General features: G+C 33.9%; 1 protein-coding gene across 1 annotated transcript; it reads right to left on the bottom strand.

Annotated features, from left to right (window-relative positions):
• Positions 1-176: 176 nt before the first annotated feature.
• POD1 (POLLEN DEFECTIVE IN GUIDANCE-like protein) lies at positions 177-11,441 on the bottom strand. Its single transcript, XM_086434297.1, has 11 exons — positions 10,586-11,441; positions 5,957-6,108; positions 5,459-5,562; positions 4,289-4,377; positions 4,066-4,139; positions 3,793-3,943; positions 3,541-3,708; positions 2,553-2,650; positions 2,316-2,438; positions 1,053-1,121; positions 177-962 (listed from the first exon to the last, which is right to left on the bottom strand). The coding sequence occupies exons 1-11, from the start codon at positions 11,244-11,246 to the stop codon at positions 756-758; spliced, it is 1,896 nt and encodes a 631-aa protein (XP_086290423.1). The 5' UTR covers positions 11,247-11,441; the 3' UTR covers positions 177-755.
• Between the last annotated feature and the right edge of the window lie 7,237 nt (positions 11,442-18,678).

Raw genomic sequence — 18,678 nt, 5'->3', positions numbered from 1 at the left:
AATACCATTGTTATAAATTTTATCATAATTGTTGTCCCATGAACCATCCCCATACATACATATATAAAATCATTCGATGGATTCATTTTATAAAAACATCAATTGGAATTAAAATTGACACAATACTTCATCCCTATTGATAAAACTTTTCGAAATAATAAATAAAATTCATCACATATCCCGGTCATTCAATTCAGTAAAGACTCCAATTAATCTAAAAGACTGCTCAACAGAATATCCACCTTGGAGAGAGGACAGAGAACCATTGATCCTTTCAAGAATATCTCAATAAAGACCATTTTGATTTTTCTCCTGACCAAGATATTATACCTTAATTATTTCTCACCAACTGTATCAGAATGCTGGTGAACTCAATCTCATTTTCATAATAATTGGTAGGGCAACAGAATTGATAGCCCTAAGTGCATTTCACATTGGGAAGATGTCCCAAGTTCAAAGAGGTAAGGATATAAATATATATATATATATATATATATATATATATATATATATATATAGTTTTCCTGTACAAGTGACGCCGTAACTGCAACTCTCTCTCTTTTTCTTTATTTTGGTCTGAAATACAATGCCCTTCTCATTCACTTTTCCCCAATTAAGGCTTCTGTCGCAAAACTGACCAGCACTGCGTTACCCTGAACAGAAGACTGACCCATTCAAGGTCTTCCAGTCATAGTAGTGAAATCAATCAGAACCCTCCAAAGAAAGCTGAACTAGTTTTCTTTTCCTCGCCTACATTAGTCAGCATGAAGATGGTGTTTTCTCCTTTGGCACCTAAGAACATACCATGTGGCATGTTTGTGTAGGCCCATTCCTACCATGACTTTCAGGCTTGTAAGCATGACATAGGTTATGGATGACAGGAGGACGACCCAAAGCGTCCTCCAAAGGAGAGAACCGTTGGGAAGAAGAGCTGCATACACTGGAGTCAACACTCGGATCACCTAGCAACACAAAACCAATATAAATAAATAAATAGTATACTATAGAAAGAATAAACTCGTGTAATATGGTATTTGGAAAACAATGCCTACCACACATGCTGGTGCCAAAGGAACAAAAGTAAGATTCGTCCTCTTATCCTCTGCTTCAATATTTAGAGTCTGAACAGTGGAGAAAAAAAATGTCAACAGCATTTCCTAAATGAAAGCATCATATGCTTCAACAAACATTACTGTTTAAGTTATTTTTTATTCTTGGATGACCATGGGTTCCTTGTTCAAGTTGGCTAAGAGAATCCTATTGCCCCTCATCCCATTTGCTGTTTCGTTGGGGGCTTTGGAAAGAGAGGAACTGTCAAGTGTATCAAGAGAAGGAGCTATCGGTTGATGATATTATTGTTTCTGTAGAAGCCTTTTTATGTTATTGGTGTAAAACATTTGATGAGTTAAAAGGGGGTTTTCTTTGAGGAAGTAGTGGGGAGAGATGGGAGTGGGTTTGTAGGATACCCTTAGTGTAGTCCGGTACCCTTAGTGTAGTCTGGGCGTTTCTTCATAAATTTCTTCTCTTTGGTTATCTCAACAATTTTAATACAATTTGCATTTTCTTATAAAAAAAGATAAGAAAGAAAGAACGAACTAAAGCAAGACTGGCATTTGTATGGGAAACAAGAATACAATTCTATTTTTCCCAAATCCAACACAACGGATACAAATACAAGGACTCCAACTTCTATACTAATACTATGATCTAATTTTAGGCCTTTCGGTCAAAGTGTCATTTTAACATTCATATCTCACCCAATGTAATGGAACTTACAAAACTTGTGAAGTTTCTTGAAGTTTTTTTTTTTTTTTTTGGGTATTTAAGTATCTCGTAGTTTGTTACAATACATTATTATATTTTTCGTTATCAAAACAAATAAGATTTATTTATTGTTTTAGTTAATACATCATTGCTTAACAGGTAATGAGAAAATTGTCCCAGCCAGGTGTGCCAGTATCAGTGTTTGATTGTTGAAGTATCTCTATCACAAGTGTGATTGTTGAAGTATCTAGCTATCACAAGTACCACAACTGATGCACATAATCGTTGATCTGGATTATCCAATCATTGGGTCCCAACATGGAGATTAAACCACGATAAAAAATGCCCAAGCAGATGATCTTAACAAGTGCTTATATTTTATTTACTTTGTTAAGATGAATAATTGCAAATGTTTTTTTTTTTTTTGTCCGGTGTTGTAATAATCGTAAATATTATATTAGTTTTAAGAGAATCCAATAGTTTCAGTCCATAATGCATAGTCAAGGCACAAGGGAAATGTAAATAATAGGACTCAATTGAAAGAATAACACCTGCTTGCAGAGGTCTTCTAGAAACTGTGAATATGTAATGGGCTTTACATCATTGAATTTTGCAAGGAACGAATGCTTGATGATATCAATAATAACTTCACATATGTAAACCAGGAAAGCATTCTGGGTGGCAAAAATAAACAATATTAGCAAGTAATAACTGTGACACAGGAGAAGTGGTATTTTCTTTCATCCTTAAATGGAAAACAGTGGTCAGAATTTATCAGGTAAACTTACAGAAAGGAAACTTCCAAACCATGGACCATCAGCCTCCAGAATATTTTGAGCTAGTACAAATAATATGAATGCTGAAATATGAAACCTCTCCACTGAGTCTGGTCATGAACAATGACACTAAAGTATTAGGATGAGACCAAAATATTAAACAAGAAAACAGAAAGGGAAAGGTGAAAAATTAAAAATAAAACTTGCAGACAACCGAACTGTCAATGAATGCCATGAAACAATTATGATCTGAGATTGTTCGTGTGTTAGCACTGACTGTTGCCCCCAAACATGTCAGTAAAGGGTGTTCTTTTTGTCCTTTTGTTATGCTTTTATCTTATGCAACAAAGGACAACACTGATGCAGCTCGAAGCCTCTGAAATGGGTGGCTGCTGACACATTTAGTGATTTATGAGACAGGTTATGCAACCAGCAACAAGTGCAAACCCAAGTGGTATTTCTGTTAGAAGATGTGTGCTGAGAGTATGGGTAAATCACACCTTCAAACAGCTAAAATCCATATTGAAAGGTAAGAATATACAAGTCAACACCAGGACAGACACGTACAAGTACAATAGTACTTCTTTATGCCATTTAGTGATCTTTAGTTACTCCACTAACTACTGAGAACTTGTACTGACTTGAGCATTGTAGTGTTTCCTATCGTGTAATCAGAACTGGGTTCATTTCAACAAGTGGATAACATCGTCAATTTTCAACGGAAAATGGGCAATAGATCACAGATTCTAGGGTCTGCGGATTCAACACCCAGAGGGGCCCACTACTTCAAGACTGATAAAAGAGTATTCCGTGAACCCATCTAAATGTATTTCACTTAATGTTATGCCCATAACAAGAAACTTGGGCTTCATAGTACAGTCATGAATCAATCTTGTCTTTGAATATCATCAGTGAGCATACAAATAATTATACGGATAAGGAATCAGCAAATAGTACTCCTTTGAATAAAAAGAGAAACAGTGGAAAGAAGCCAACTCACCATAGTACACCATACTCTGAATGTTATCCTTGCTAAAACGTTTGAACACATTGCTTTTTATCTCCGCAAAATTATTAGACACCAGCAAAGCCAGCAAAGCATTATTGTGAGAGACAATACATGTAGACAAAGTAATTGCCTGAGCTAATAAGACGAATGAATGAACAAGTATCAGTAGCTAAGGAAAGGTAAAAGGTCAACAAAAATAGATAACCAAAAACAACAACTCTATGCCAGAAAATAAAAGGATATTAGATGCAACAACAGCTAATGCTTGGTCAGATATTAATCTCCACAGCCAAAAGTTCAAATTTTCTGACGAACAACTCGCAAATCCTTTAGCGGAACAGAATAGTGTTTGCACCATGTCTCCACTAAAATTTTGACAAAGTTTATCAAATATCTGTCAAAGAGGTGCAAGGATCAGTAACAATAAAACATATATGGTAAGAGAATAATAACAATCACTTCTAATCAACAGTAACGTGCATATAAATTGACAGAGCTCACAATCCATTTTCTCACCTCCAATACATTGTATACCACATAGAGTTTTATTGTTCCTTGACCACGAATCATGTGATATATTAGGCTGATATCTGAGGCAAGGAAGATACAATTGTACAAAACCAAATGTCATTAAAATTAGTGAAACCATCGCAACAATTCTAAAACTCACTTAAAGGTAATAGTGAGTAGGATGGCATGTTACAAATGGAATTCAGAGAAAATGTTCTATGTACTCCACCTGTTTGCTGTAACAGTGCGACTCCGCAAACCAGCACAATAAAACAGCCAAAATCAGAGAGTTGTGCTGCACAAGGCCTCTGGAACTGCCTGCCACAAGCATTGTTAGGTCATCTTACATACCTTACAAATTACAAGTCAACATGGAAGGATTAAATATATCAACAATATAAAATCGGTGCCACTTAATGCCCATATGGTATTTTGCATTGCAAAGTGATAATTATATATTTATGTCACATTGCAGTCCTACATGTCACCACAACTGTTTACATATAGAGAAAGTAACCATGAAGTGATATCGGGCCATGCGGGTTCATGTTAACCATGAAGCATCAATATCAATATCACTGGATATCATTGTAAAAGAATAAACAATTTTGCAAATTATGAAACCAATATAGGCAAATATGCAAATCTAACATTTAGAATGTTCCCTGATTAGTGTCAGCTCAGGATGCCCGTGAATCTTCAACCACAATCCACGTCATTTTCAATCTTCCACAATTTTATTATGCATGTTTTTTAATATTGTTGACATTTTAACATTTTTGCTCATTTTGATAATAAATGGGCATTGCCTACTGTATCGAATAGGCCTGTGGTTAATGGCAGCCAAAAGAATTTCTGTGAGGCACCATGTTGTATCATGTCAGAGTCAGACACACACCGACACACTTCAACAAAAGAATATATTCAAATACTTCTTCATCAAAAATATTATTTATATAGTTTTTGTGATGCCACTGTATATTAGCTCAAGTAAATACAAACTTCGTATATCGTATACCTAAAATGAAGTGATCTAAAATGTCTCATCAAACGGAACAAATTGCATGGGCATGTCAGCAACTAGGGTTTTTTGAGGTTCAGTACGTCTGACACTTCGTACCATGTGGGACACCACTGCATGGTATGAAGCTATTTAATTGGGTTCTATACATCGATTGCCTACTGGAACCAACTAATAGATAATGTATGATGTTATTTAATTGCTGCACATCCAAATAAATGGACATTACATAAGCATGCATCAGTGAATGAACATTTGAAAACACATTTTAGACAAACAAGTAAATGGAGAAAATTAACTATTCGCTAAATTTTAGCCCATGGAATTTTCATCAACTAGCGCTTTGATCCAACAACAATTAAAAGTGGGATATCTCACCTGGTATTCAGAAACCTCCCAAAGGTAATAAGAATCCTTGCTGGCATGATAGTTAGCAATGACAGAAATGAATCCAAACAGACAAGGAAGCCAACATCAATAAGCTGCAACAATGTTGTCAGTGTCTGAGAAACTCCACCACATATAAATGACATCATAATAATACAATCACAATATGATATCTGTACGGGCAAGCAGGCAACCTCTGACGCTACAATAATTACGGAACTAAAATATGCTAAAACAAAATGTATGCACCTCCAGGGCAGCTAAGCTGGAGATGGGAACTAAATAAAAGCACAAATCTAAACCACAAATACAACCTATTTGATCATGGCATGTCTCATTTGTTTCCAACAAATTTCAGTAACATAAAAGAGAACCAAATTATTTAAGGATTAGGAGGGTGAAGGTTATTTGCTACATATAGAACGCTGGGACATAACTAATCCAGAGATATGCTTCCACCAAATACCATAAATGAGGAGAAAATATTACCAGCTCACACCTCCATGGCAAACGGAAGATAGTATCATACACTCTCTCCCGTTCTTTCTCATTTCCTAGAACCGTTGTGCCGCGCAAAGAATTTCCACTATTAATTTCTCCCATAAAATATTTCACTGGTGACTTCTCCGCATAAGTGAGATCTGCAAGAAATGTAAATGTACAGTCAAGAGTAAGCAGTAGAAAAGCAGGAACATCACATTAAAATTTCGGTTTCAAAAAAATAACTAATAGGACATTCTAAAGTAATGTCACAGAAATGCCATTCATTCATGGTCCATGATGACCTATCATCGTCATCATCAAGCACTATCCCAAAAATTTGGGGTTGGCTATACGAATCTTGTTCTTCCATTCAATGCTGTCAAAAGCCATGTCTTATCTTAATTCTAGTGTTTTCATACCAACTCTTTGAAAACCTTCCGCTTGCACATTCCTTCTAATTAGGACTGTAATCAGCCTTCGTCGCACATGAGCAAACCATCTACATCGGTATTCCCTAAATTTATCACCTATTAGGGCTGTACTACATTTTCCCATACGTGTCCATTTCTAATTTTCTCTCTCCTAGTTTTTTCACTCATCCATCGCCAGTCTTACTATCTCATAAAAATTTCCATTTTAGTTGGGGTGGATGTGTCAATCAAATAGCAATCCAAAAACATACCTCCACCTTGACTATCCAACTTTAATTTTATGGACAATGACCTCCTCGATCTCTTCACCTTGATGAATGATAAAACCAAGGTAAGAAAATAGACGTTCAAAGGTAGTTCTTGGCCATAACTTTTTATTTCCCCTTCCTCTCTAGGGGTGTCATTAAAGCCTTGAACTCCAAAGTTCTAGTTTTGCGTTGAATTCCTCACTAGTCTCATCAACTAACAGTCTAACACCATGTAATCAATAAAAAACATACTCGGCAAAACTTGCTCTTAAATGAGAACAGTTACGTAATATATATAACCATAGAAACGTATATTAGCTCAAAGTCAACCCTGATATAAACCAATTGTAATTGGAAGCTCATTTGTCTCTTACCATTTGTTCTCACACTAGTCACACTCTTTCATACATGTACTCAATAATGGTAATTTATCTATTTGGAACTCTTCCTTCCCCAGTACCTACTAAATTAATTCTCCAGGTACTTTGTTGGTTTGTCATATGCTTTCTCCAAGTCAATGAAAATTATTTGTAGATTCTTCCAATTTTTCCCCAAATTTCTCCATCATTTTCTAAATAGAAATATTCCCTCAATGGTTGATCTCCTTGGAATAAAACCTACATTAGTTCTCTGATATATTTGTTTCTAGACTTAGTCTTTGTTCAATTGAAATTTGCCATAATTTTATAGTGGTATTCATAAGTTTGATGTCCCAACAGTTGGCATATTTGTATGTCCCATCTATCCTTATATATATGTACCATGATACCTTTTTTTTTTCATAGTGCATCTAATTATTCTTTAAAAATACTATTATACAATGTAGTTACCACAATAATTCAATACTTTTCATGCATTTCTATACTACAATAGAATACCATGTGGTTCTAAAACCATATCTATCTTCATATTGTTGCTAGTGTTGCTTTCATTTCTGATATCCTAATTCTCCAAAAGTATATAGCTCTCTAGTCTTCCATGTGGTATTCAAGTAATAATCTTTGGAAATAATTTCACCACCTTTCATTTATCTCTTCATCTTTAACTAAGATTATCTCATCTTAGCCTTTAACGCATCTGACATGCTATAATTTTTTAGTCATTTTCCATTGTTTGTGCCAACTTGTAGACATCTTTCTCACCCTTTCTAGTTGCCAACGTGTTATTTTTTAGTCATCTTTCCATAGTTTGTGCCAACTTGTAGACAACTTTCTCACCCTCTCTAGTTTCCAACGTGTTACATAGATCATCATATACCTTATTTTTAGCTTCATTCACTATTCTCTTTACTTCTTTATAGCAATTTTAAATATCTCCAAGTCTTCTTTGTTTCTAGTCATTTAACAAGTCTTCTAACAGATCAGTTTTTTTTTTTTTTGATAAGTTCTAACAGATAATTTTTCTCTAATGACCTTTAGAACATCATCATCCCACCAACAAGCTTTCTTATGTGTATGAATCTTTCCCACAGATTCCCCAAGAACCTCTTTAGATACTCCTATACTACATTTAGCTACTTCATCTCTCATCATTGTGGTCTTTGTCATCTTCTATCAATTTATTTACAAAAGACAACCTTTTTTTCTCCTTTTAGATTCCACCACCATATTCTTTGGTATCATTTATATTCACCCCTTCTCTTCAATCTTTTAATGTAGACATCTCAAATAACAAACTTATGTTGTATGGTTAGACTTTCCTCTATAATAGCCTTATTGTCTAACCTTACAATCTTTTAATGTACTTCGATCAATCAAACATGCAAGTAGGTACCAGTCAATCATGGACAAGGTACGTATAAAGTTACACTGACAGCTAGGACAATAGAAAAGAAAGACTACTAGACAATTAGTACAATTGGTGACATCTATAGGATTATACAAAGGGTTCACTCTTCAAGGGATTATACAAAGGGTTCACTCTTCAAGGTTGAAGTTGTGGATTTTGGGGTGCCAATACCTCAAAAGGGACCTTCGTTAAGAATAGTCGAATTGCTAATATACACCCATTGTTAATGAATGTCTAGAAGAAAGGAAAAAGACCAACAAAATAGATTTGCATTCCAAACAAGACTTTAGAGAAGTGTGTGATGACACTCGACTACTTTGTTGCTTTACCGCTTTCCATCATTACCTTGATCAGTGATATTCTTGGTAGAATATTGAAGAAAGTGAAAAGCTAAACTTTTTCAAAGATTCTGAAGTGGGAAGGGCAAGAATAGAAAATTTTCAACTTCAATATCCAAAAGATACGATCGCATCTTGTGAAGCAAACATGGAGGAAGTGGTAAACTTGAAAAAATATTTTGAAATGTTATGAAGCAGTATCAGCCCATATTGTGAATTTGAGAATGAGTAGGGAAGCATAAATATTGGAGGAGATGATCTGAAAATCCCCACAAAATCTTGCGTTGTAGGGAAGATAAATGACCAATGAATTAACAAGGAATTCCCGAGGAGAGAATCCTAAAGATAAGAAGTTTTGGGGTCCTGTCGCTGAAAAGTGCACATTTCGATTAAAAGCTATATTTCCTTACAAGGAATAATTACTCAAATGAAATCCACTTTGTCAAACCTCCTGGTATACTTGACGCTCTTGAAGATTCCAATCAAGCTTTAATAGAAGAAAAAAACCTTCAAAAAGATCTAGAAGGGAATAAAAAGTTAAAAACTCGTTAGTGAAGTGGAGAGAAGAGTGCTATCTCCAACTCTTAAAAGGATTGGGGCCTCAACTTGGGGGAAAAAAGAAAAAGAAATATCGTGTTGATGTGGCATTTGGGAACCCCTGCCATGTGGCATGAAGTGCCACACAAATGCTTAGTTAGACCTGTGAAGTGCCATGTTACTGCCACAAAGATTAACACTGACAAAGCCATATGGTGCACAGTGAAGGCACCATGTACGACAACCTATAAATACATTCATGATGCCTGCCTAGTTGCATTTTGACACAATCGTTCTAGATGGCGTGTACATCACACCAAATAGGCCATGATGTCTGCCTAGTCGCATGTTCACACCATCGTTCTTGATGGCGTGTACATCACACCAAATAGGGCCATGATGGAAAGCACAACACATGTTATCCTTTTTTTTTTATAATAATAATAAATAAATAAAAGATAATGCATGTTATCTTATCATAGTTTGGACCCCACCCTCTTGGCGTCACATGAGGATTACATTGATGCACAGGGAAAGATAAAGGATAAATTTTGTGGTATGGAGAGGAGACCCCCCATGGGCATTCCCATTGTAGTTGAGGACGATTTGTCTGTAATGGTACCCAAACAAGTTCACTTAAGGAGTAGATGTCAACAAAGTGCAAAAGTTGTGTGAAGAAGCACCATGGTCATCTAAGCATCACTAAGTGCTGACATGTGCAAGTACCAATGAGGCCAACCACTTTAGTTGAGATTTGATGTTGACCCCAAGGATCGATCCAAAAGAACACCTCCACGGAATTTGAGCCCACTTTGAGATCTTGTGCTAGCCTTAGCTCCTTTCTTTGCCTTTTACACCACTCCATCCTCATCCCTCATAGACACAAGAGTGATCAAACGATCATTAACTTGGTTTAGATGAAAGTTAAGAGTCACCTCATCTATTTTGTACTCGACATCCTACCCACGTTTTCATAGCCTTCATGCACTCGTAAGTGTGGCAACTCCACTAGGAAGACAACTTTTGTCATACGAAGATGAGGAGCACAACAGGCACTAATATGATCGACATTGCAGCCAAAGCAGGAGATCTAGAATTAGCTCATGCGAACTTAGCTAACAAGACAATACCCAAAACAACAACTCGTGACATTGCAAGACCACGGGCTATGGAAATGCCTAAACCTCTAAACCAACAAAGAAATCCTAATGTTCAGAAATATATAACAAAATCATACAAACTAACTCATAACTTGAGGTAAAGAGAAACAAAAAGAGAAAATTAACTCACAACCTGAATTTTCTGCCATGAGTTGCTTCCAATCTAAAGACTCTACTGTTTCTAATTTGGCAACAAAGTTTCCATTACATTCGACCCTCGGCTTCCCAGACGAACCCAAATCTCCCCGATTCTCCTCCTTCACACTACCGTTCGGCTCCACTGAGCCCGCCACCATCTCATCAATCGCACCGCCCCCATTTACGTTCCTTTGCCTCAAATCCACAAAAGAATGTCGGTCTCCCCGCAAAACCTGAAAATTCGGCTCTGCAATTTGATGCACAGTTCGAACAATTCCATTAACTTCCTCGGAAACCGTAATTTCCTCGCAGATTATAGTTTGAATTGGATAGCTCTGGTAATCTGATTTTAATCCATTGGTACAAGAACCGTTCTCATAGAACGAGGGTTTCTGATCATCGAAAACCGCATCGACTCTCTTGTCTGTGACTGGATCCTCCTCGATTGAATTTGTGATCAATTTCTTCTTCTTTGATCCCTTGTTCTTCCGTTTTCGCCGATTTGGTTTATCTGATTGAGGCGAAAGATCTTCGACTCCATTTTCGTGAATTGGTTCTGAAATCGATCTGTGAAGGAAGATTTCATCATCGATATAACCGTAATCGCCACCAAGAACATCGAATGAGAGCTTTCGACCGCCAGATCTCAATGCCATGGATCGAGAGAAAGAGGAGGAATGATCGAAGGAGGGTTGAGAGATTCAATGGATCCCTGATTAGGGTTTAAGAAGAAAAAAAAATCATGGATTTGTTGGGAAGAAGAGAAGAGAGGAGAGGAACCCACTCTGAACAGCTTCGTCTGTTCCGAGTCCCACAAAACAACGTTACCCGAACCGACTAACAAGCCAGGCACACTCAGGCAGTCAAATTAATTGGGAGTTTTAGTAAATACCCCTTGAAATTTTAGAGATATTACAGATGCACCGTAAAATACAACCACCAACAATAATAATAATAATAATAATATTGACCTAAAAATAAAAATTGTCAAGTTCAGGCGTAATAAAATTCACCCATTTTTATTTTTTTTTAGTTTTTCAAGTAAAATACGTGGAAAGATCGACTTAAAACTTGACATAATAACTTATATAGATGATTTCAAACGACAAAAATCACCGTTGATCGATTTTTATCTAAAAATAAAATAAAATAACTAAAAAATCTTAATTTTTTCATACATATTCAAAATCCTTAAAAATGATTTTTTTTTTATTCAAATTATTTTCATCAGAATGGAGTCTTTAAAATTTGATTGGAGTATTGAAAATATATTTTTTTTGGATAAAAATAATGAATTTGAATGATTAAGACAATTTCAACATTTCAATCGTGAAAAATATTTAGAATGGAAATCAATAAGTGATTAAAAAAAGATGAATTTAGTAAATAGACTATTTAGTTAACTCCTAAAAGTCAATGACTCATTTGAAAGAAAATTTTTTGTAGGGCCTATTAAATAATTTTCTTTTATTCATTCATTTGTCTTATTTATTTTCTAAGATTTTCTACGTTAACATATCACTGTTCATCTTGAAGGTAATTTGTAAAAATCAAACTTAAAAGCTATTATTTCATACAATAATGGTAAAATCTTTTAAATAAATTCATATATGTATTTTTAACTCAAAATATCTATTTTTTATTAAGGGCCCGTTTGTAAACAAAGTAGAAAGTGAAAAAAGTAAATAAAAAGAAAGTAATTTTGAGAAAAGAACTTATTAAAAAGAAAAAAAATTATTTAATTAAAAAATTAAAAGTCAGAAAGTGTGTTCAATAATCACCTACTTTTACAAAGTCAAAAGGTTAAAAAAAAAATGAAATTAGCATTAGACCCAACAAATAAATTTAAAAAATAAAAAATAAGTTCAAATGATTATAAATAAATAAAACTCTTGTTTTCACACAGAACTATGCACAGAATTACAATTGTTCTTAAAATAAAATAAAAAAATCACAAAGAGACCCTCAAATCATATACGTGTATAAATAATTATAAAAAAAAATTAATTAAATAAATAAAAATTTGACAGCCCAATGCCACCTGATCACCATTACTTCCCAGGGAAAAAAAAAAAAACATAAGTATGCTACCATCATCACCATACAAACCATCATCAAGAAGTAAAAACTACTGCATTCAACCATTCAACTACATCAAACGGTACCCACAATTGTCCAATTAAAGAATTGGTAATTATTCTCGTAAAGAAATCTAAGTAACAATGTTCAACTATTCAAGACCATCAAACTCTACCCAATTGTCTAATTAAAGAATTAATAACTATTCTACCCAGTTAAACTCTACCCAAATTGTCCAATTAAATAATAGTAATTATTCTCACAGAAAAAAAAAATCAAAAAAAGAATAGAGTTGATATTGGCACTCCAACTTTTACATGTTACAACCTATTAAAAATAAAGAAAATAAGTGAATGATTGGGAATAAGTAAAAGTTTGGGTGCCAATGGAAGTTCTTTCTTCTTCTTCTTTTTATTTGTTATTTTTATTTTTGAGAGAGATTTCTATTTTGGGGGTTTAAAATTTTATGAGCATAATCATAATTGTAAACAACTATTGAAATTGTATGATTAAGTGTTATAACATTGAGATTATAATTTGAGCCAAACCTTTGAAGGATGTGTTTTAATCCTTAATCGGCGTGTGATAAATAATTTAAGAAATTAAGTGTAATAAGTAAAAAAAATTGGGGTGCCAATAGCAGCTCCCTAAAAGAATTTTCATAATTAGAAAAAAAAAAAAAGGAATCGAAGATACCACAACCTGTCCATGACCCAAGACATCCGATCTCTATGGTATGACCCCTTCATCTTCATCCTCCTCATTACCATCGTCTTCCTCACTCTCAATTACTTTCCCGTTTGTTTTATCTTCACTTCTATTGTTTCCACTGTTATTGCTACCTTCCTTAAAGCTAGAAATCCCATTCCATTTCTTGAAGTTGTTTTAGAAAATCTGAGTAATATATCATCCTCTCTCATTCTCCAAGAGAATATCCCCTTCTCTTTGTCTTTGTAGTAACTAATATGAATAGTTATTTTTTGGATATTATTAAAGGTTTAAAAAAAGAGAAGAATTCAGGTTGAGATCAACATGATGATCTCTTGAGAGAGAGAAAGAGAGAGAGCTTATTAAAGGGCTCTCTTCAGGTTCAGCTAAGAGGAACAAAATAGAGACACAAGAGTTGCAAGTGAAAAATCGGTGAAAAGTATTTTAGTACTTTCTACATTTAAAAATAGAAAGTAATAATTTTTTAATTTTAAAAAAGTTGTGTTTTTTTTTCTTTTGAAAAGTCCCTAGAAGTATCTGTAATTATTTCTTTTTCAAAAGTTAAGGTATATATTTCATATATTCTTTTAGAGTTTTTTTTAAATTTTGCATAAATATTATTGTCAAAATACAAAGTACTATATCCAAAGGTAGTTCAAAGGTAGTTTAGCTTCTATCATGACTTTAAATATAATTCCCTAAGCAAGAAATTGTGTTAGGAACCGAAGAATCCGCCTTTATATCGCATAGAGTTTCTGCATTTCTCTATATTGCTCACCTTGTTTTTTCTTAATTAATTTTATATATTATTTTCAAAACAAATTAATTTTGAATCTTTAAATCTAGGTCCGAGACTTCTTAGTCGGATAGTAAAGTTCGCAGACGATGTTACTGTAAGATGAGTAGTAAATCCTTGACCAGTCACTAGAACAATAATATTTAAAATTTAATTTGTTTAAATGAAAATAATTTTAAAACCTTTTAAAAGAAAATTACAAATAGGCAATATTTTCCAAACAAATCCAATAAAAATAATTTCAATCAAACAAAATAATGAAATCTCATTTGAAAATATTGAACAATCAATCAAAAAGTGAACAATCCCTAAAGTCCATATAAACGAAATTTACAAAGATAAATTAAAATTAAAAAATGATAATATAATAAATACAATAGAACAATCGATGTCAATTTCTACAAAAATAGAAAATATTTCTTTACTTCCCAAATTTTGTTAGAAAAGTTGTAAAATAAAAAATATATAATTATATTCATTTTGGCCTTATCCAAGTAGCAATAGTACCCCTTATTAGAACATGCCTTAATACTTCTACTCTGGCTCATATTAGGGATAGAAGACACATGAAATTTTTAAATAAATTAATAAGAATGATACAGCCACCATTACAAGATGATCCTATATTTTTTATGTGGCACCCAGCCAAACGTTATCACAAAGCCCCATGTCAAATCTCGAGGTATAAGGTGGCACCTCGAAATTTTGGTATGGTTTCCTCTGTTTATGTTAGCATTCTAAGGTGTTCAACTAGCACCTGATAAACGACATACAATCATGTATATATACATACAAAATATAATACCAGCGAAAGTGTGGCGCCCCCCAAACGCTAACACAAATCCCCATGTCAGATCTCGAGGTACTAAGTGGCATCTCAAAATTTCAGCATGGTCTCTTCTGTTTATGTTAGTAGTCCAAGGTATTCAACCTGCACCTGATAAACGACATACAATCCTGCATATAAACAAATAAAATATAATACTAGCGGAAGCCTATATACGTCTAATAATGTACGATAGATCAAAGTCGAAAGAAGAAAATTTATATACAGGATTATACAGAGATTCCTCACTCTAACAAAATTCCTAACGCTCAAAATAAAAATCTATATTGCTCTTGGACGAATAGACACCACTAGGGGTAATAACCCTAGTACTCACCAGGTAATGGACTCTGATCGTTTATCTGACCCACCAGATAGTCCCCACTCGCTGGTTCTACGCCCGCCCCACCAACTACAGGCTCTCAAGCTAAAAAAAATAGGAAAGAATGGGTGAGTAACAATGGTTACCTAGTAAGAAAATAAATAATTTCTGTTAATAACCCATCCTAACATAAACGAATAAACATACTGAATCATTTTAAAATATACAAAATTTTATAGAAGAAACTACGATTAACTGATACATATAGTCAGGGATGAGCAACTAAATATTTTAAAACTGACATTACATCAACCAACAGTACTCACTATAGCATTTTCTTTATATACAAATCTAATTGATCAAATAGAAACATTAAACATGCATTTCATTTCATATATCAAAGTAAGGCAACAGATACATAATACACTATGATGGAGTATTGAAATTAAAAAGTTTGGATTCACGACTGGATCGCTCCCAGTCGGGACATGATGTTACAATTCTTCTATGACTTTTAGTTCTTGATTTTGTGTCCGGTCGCTGTACTTACCACGCTTGGTTGACCATTTATCCGGATCAGGTTAGCCGTTTAACGTGATTGTAAGCAATGGGTCTCTTTCGATGTATCAAAACGTTCGACTACTATAGATTGTTAGTGATCACTGACTATTCATCTTCGTCTATGCCTATCAGGCGTGCATGTGATTCCTAAATATACAAACCAGTCGTATATGACCACCTTTTCATTACAAGTTCATTGGTAAAAATAGAGATGAATAAATCCGGATTCCAGTTGTGACTCCACTCTCATACGCATCTCATACCACGTATGAGTTTGGTGGTCTTTACCGTACATCGCAGGATAGTACACCACTCCAGATGATATGACACATTATCCCTTCAAGCATTCACAGACTCTTTAACAGCTCACAAAATAGCTACATATATATTATTTTCATTTGAAAACAAAAGAGAAATTAATAATACAAGGTTGATAATGGATATCCAGTTTCCTACCATGCAACTATGGCCAGTCGGCCCAAAATAAATAACGGAACGAAAACGTAAATAACGCCTCGCGCTAACAGAAAATAAATAAACATGTAACCAGTAACATTATCCTTGGATATCCGTTCACCAACCTACACAAGTTACAATAATGCAAAATGCAGACATCACCCCTCGGGTGTGACTATGACATTTTACCGTTTCATACCATTTTTTCCTTTTTTCGATTTTTACAATTTTCAATCTCTCAAACAAAATATCCACTTTCTGATATTCATTAACTCAATATGAATTCATTGAATATTAAATCATATTTCAAACCTTAAAATTCATTTCATTTTTTTTTCAATTAACTTAAAAAATGACAAAATTTTTATCAACTTGGGGTCCGAGCAGTACACAGAATCCAACTGGCCAACATAAAATCCGTTGAAATATCCTACCTACGTATAACTTATTATAAAATATAATTAAACATATCAAATATGCAAGTTCTAGCGTGAATTTGAAATAACCAATTAGATTATAAATTTTTAGAAACACAAGACAAATTTTTAATAAAATCCTAAATGCAATTTTCACAATCTACGATTACTAATAGAAATTAAGAGTTACTTCCAATCTTTAAGTGACGAAATTGAAACATGTGCGTAGAAATCGAGGCAATCAGTGCAAAAATCGAGACTGATCGAATTTTGAAGTGCCTAATTTTTTAATTTGACCTGGTGGTTTTGAAGATCTTGATGCCGTCATCCTTTCTCCCTTCTGCGGCAGAAGACGGTTTGACCCCGAAACAGGCGAAATCTGAGATCGAAGTTTCGAAACCCCCGTATATATATATATATAGCTGATTTTTGACAATACGATGTGAAAGAGAAGATGAAATGAAGAGACCTTGGGTGGGTTTTGTAGATGTCGAGGCTGCGAACTTTTTTCCCTTCTACGTCAATCGTCGACGGTTAGCCGTTTGTCGTGAATCCGAGGTTGAAGTTTTAAAAAAATAAATTTTTTTAAAAAGAATGTCGATGGCTGTTTTGGACGGATTGGAGAAAACGAAGAATAAAAAAAAATTAAAAATTTTATTTATATAAATTTTGGGACGAAATCGTTATTTTACCTATTATTTTGATCAACGATAACTTGACCATCTGGACTCCAAAACTGACAAATGAATACTCTATTTTATCTAATTTTTCATTCTGGATTTAATGGTGTAGTCAATTTCAACAAATTTTATCTCTAAGAAAAATTTACATTTTTTGTCTGAGGTGACCCCTAAAATTGACTTCATTTTCATTTTTTTTATTATAATTCAACTTCCTGATCTCCAAAAATGACAAATAAATAGTCCATGTTCAATAATTTTTCATTACGAATCCAATGGTGTAATCGAATCTTAATAATTCTTACTCTACCAAAAAATTATTATTTTAACCTGGTCCGACTCGATAATCGAGGATTTTGTAAATTTTCTATTCGGACTCGCATTTGAGCATGCTTATAGGCTAAAGGATGTCTTTCGATCATTTTGAATTCAATGATGATGTCAGATTCCATTAAAAATGATCAGAAACATCCTAAAGTTTTACCCCTAAGTCTCATTTTCAAGATTTTCTCAAAATTTCATTATTTATTTATTTTCATCGAGATACGAATTGAAAACTTGGGATTTTACAAAAAGCCTATATATATATATATATATCTAATAATGTATGATAGATCAAAGTGCGGAAGGATAAACAAAATACAACATTATACAAAACTCGTCACTCTAACAGAAGTCCTAACACTCAAAAAAATTCATAAGACTACTTGGAGGAATTGACACCACTAGGGAGTATAACCCCAATACTCACCAAGTGACAAACTCTGGCTATCTATCTGACCCACCAGATGATTTTCACTCATTTTCTACATCTGCTTCGCCAAGCTCTGAATCTGAAACTAAAAAATTGAGAAGGAAATGGTGAGTAACAATGGTTACCCAGTAGGGAAGCAAACAATTTCTGCCAATAACCTCTCCTAATATGAACGAATAAACATACTAAATCATTTTAACATATGTAAAATTTTACAAAAGAAACTACGATTAACTAGTACATATAGTCAGGGATGAACAACTAAATATTTTAAAACTCACATTACATCATCAACAGTACTCACTATAATAGTTCATTTTTATACAAATCTAATTGATCAAATGAAAACATTAAACATGCATTTCATTTTATATATCAAAATAAGGCAACATATACATAACACACAATGGTGGGGTAGTGGAATTAGAGAGTTGATATTCACGACTGGATCGCTCTCAGTCGGGACATGATGTTTCATAATAAAGTATTA

This window comes from Akebia trifoliata, chromosome 3 (genome assembly GCF_017979445.1).
Source record: "Akebia trifoliata isolate Shusen 1 chromosome 3, ASM1797944v1, whole genome shotgun sequence".
Lineage (NCBI taxonomy): Eukaryota > Viridiplantae > Streptophyta > Magnoliopsida > Ranunculales > Lardizabalaceae > Akebia > Akebia trifoliata.
This window is presented reverse-complemented; position numbering and strand designations above follow the sequence as displayed.

What these genes read in the sequence shown, in the direction of transcription:
- POD1 (XM_086434297.1), bottom strand. Translation starts at nt 11,246, where the DNA reads ATGGCATTGAGATCTGGCGGTCGAAAGCTCTCATTCGATGTTCTTGGT. An exon ending in CGCACTGTTACAGCAAACAG is followed by an intron (nt 4,140 to 4,288) that starts GTGGAGTACATA and finishes TCCTTGCCTCAG; the next exon opens with ATATCAGCCTAATATATCAC. An exon ending in ATTAGCTGTTGTTGCATCTA is followed by an intron (nt 3,709 to 3,792) that starts ATATCCTTTTAT and finishes AGCTACTGATAC; the next exon opens with TTGTTCATTCATTCGTCTTA.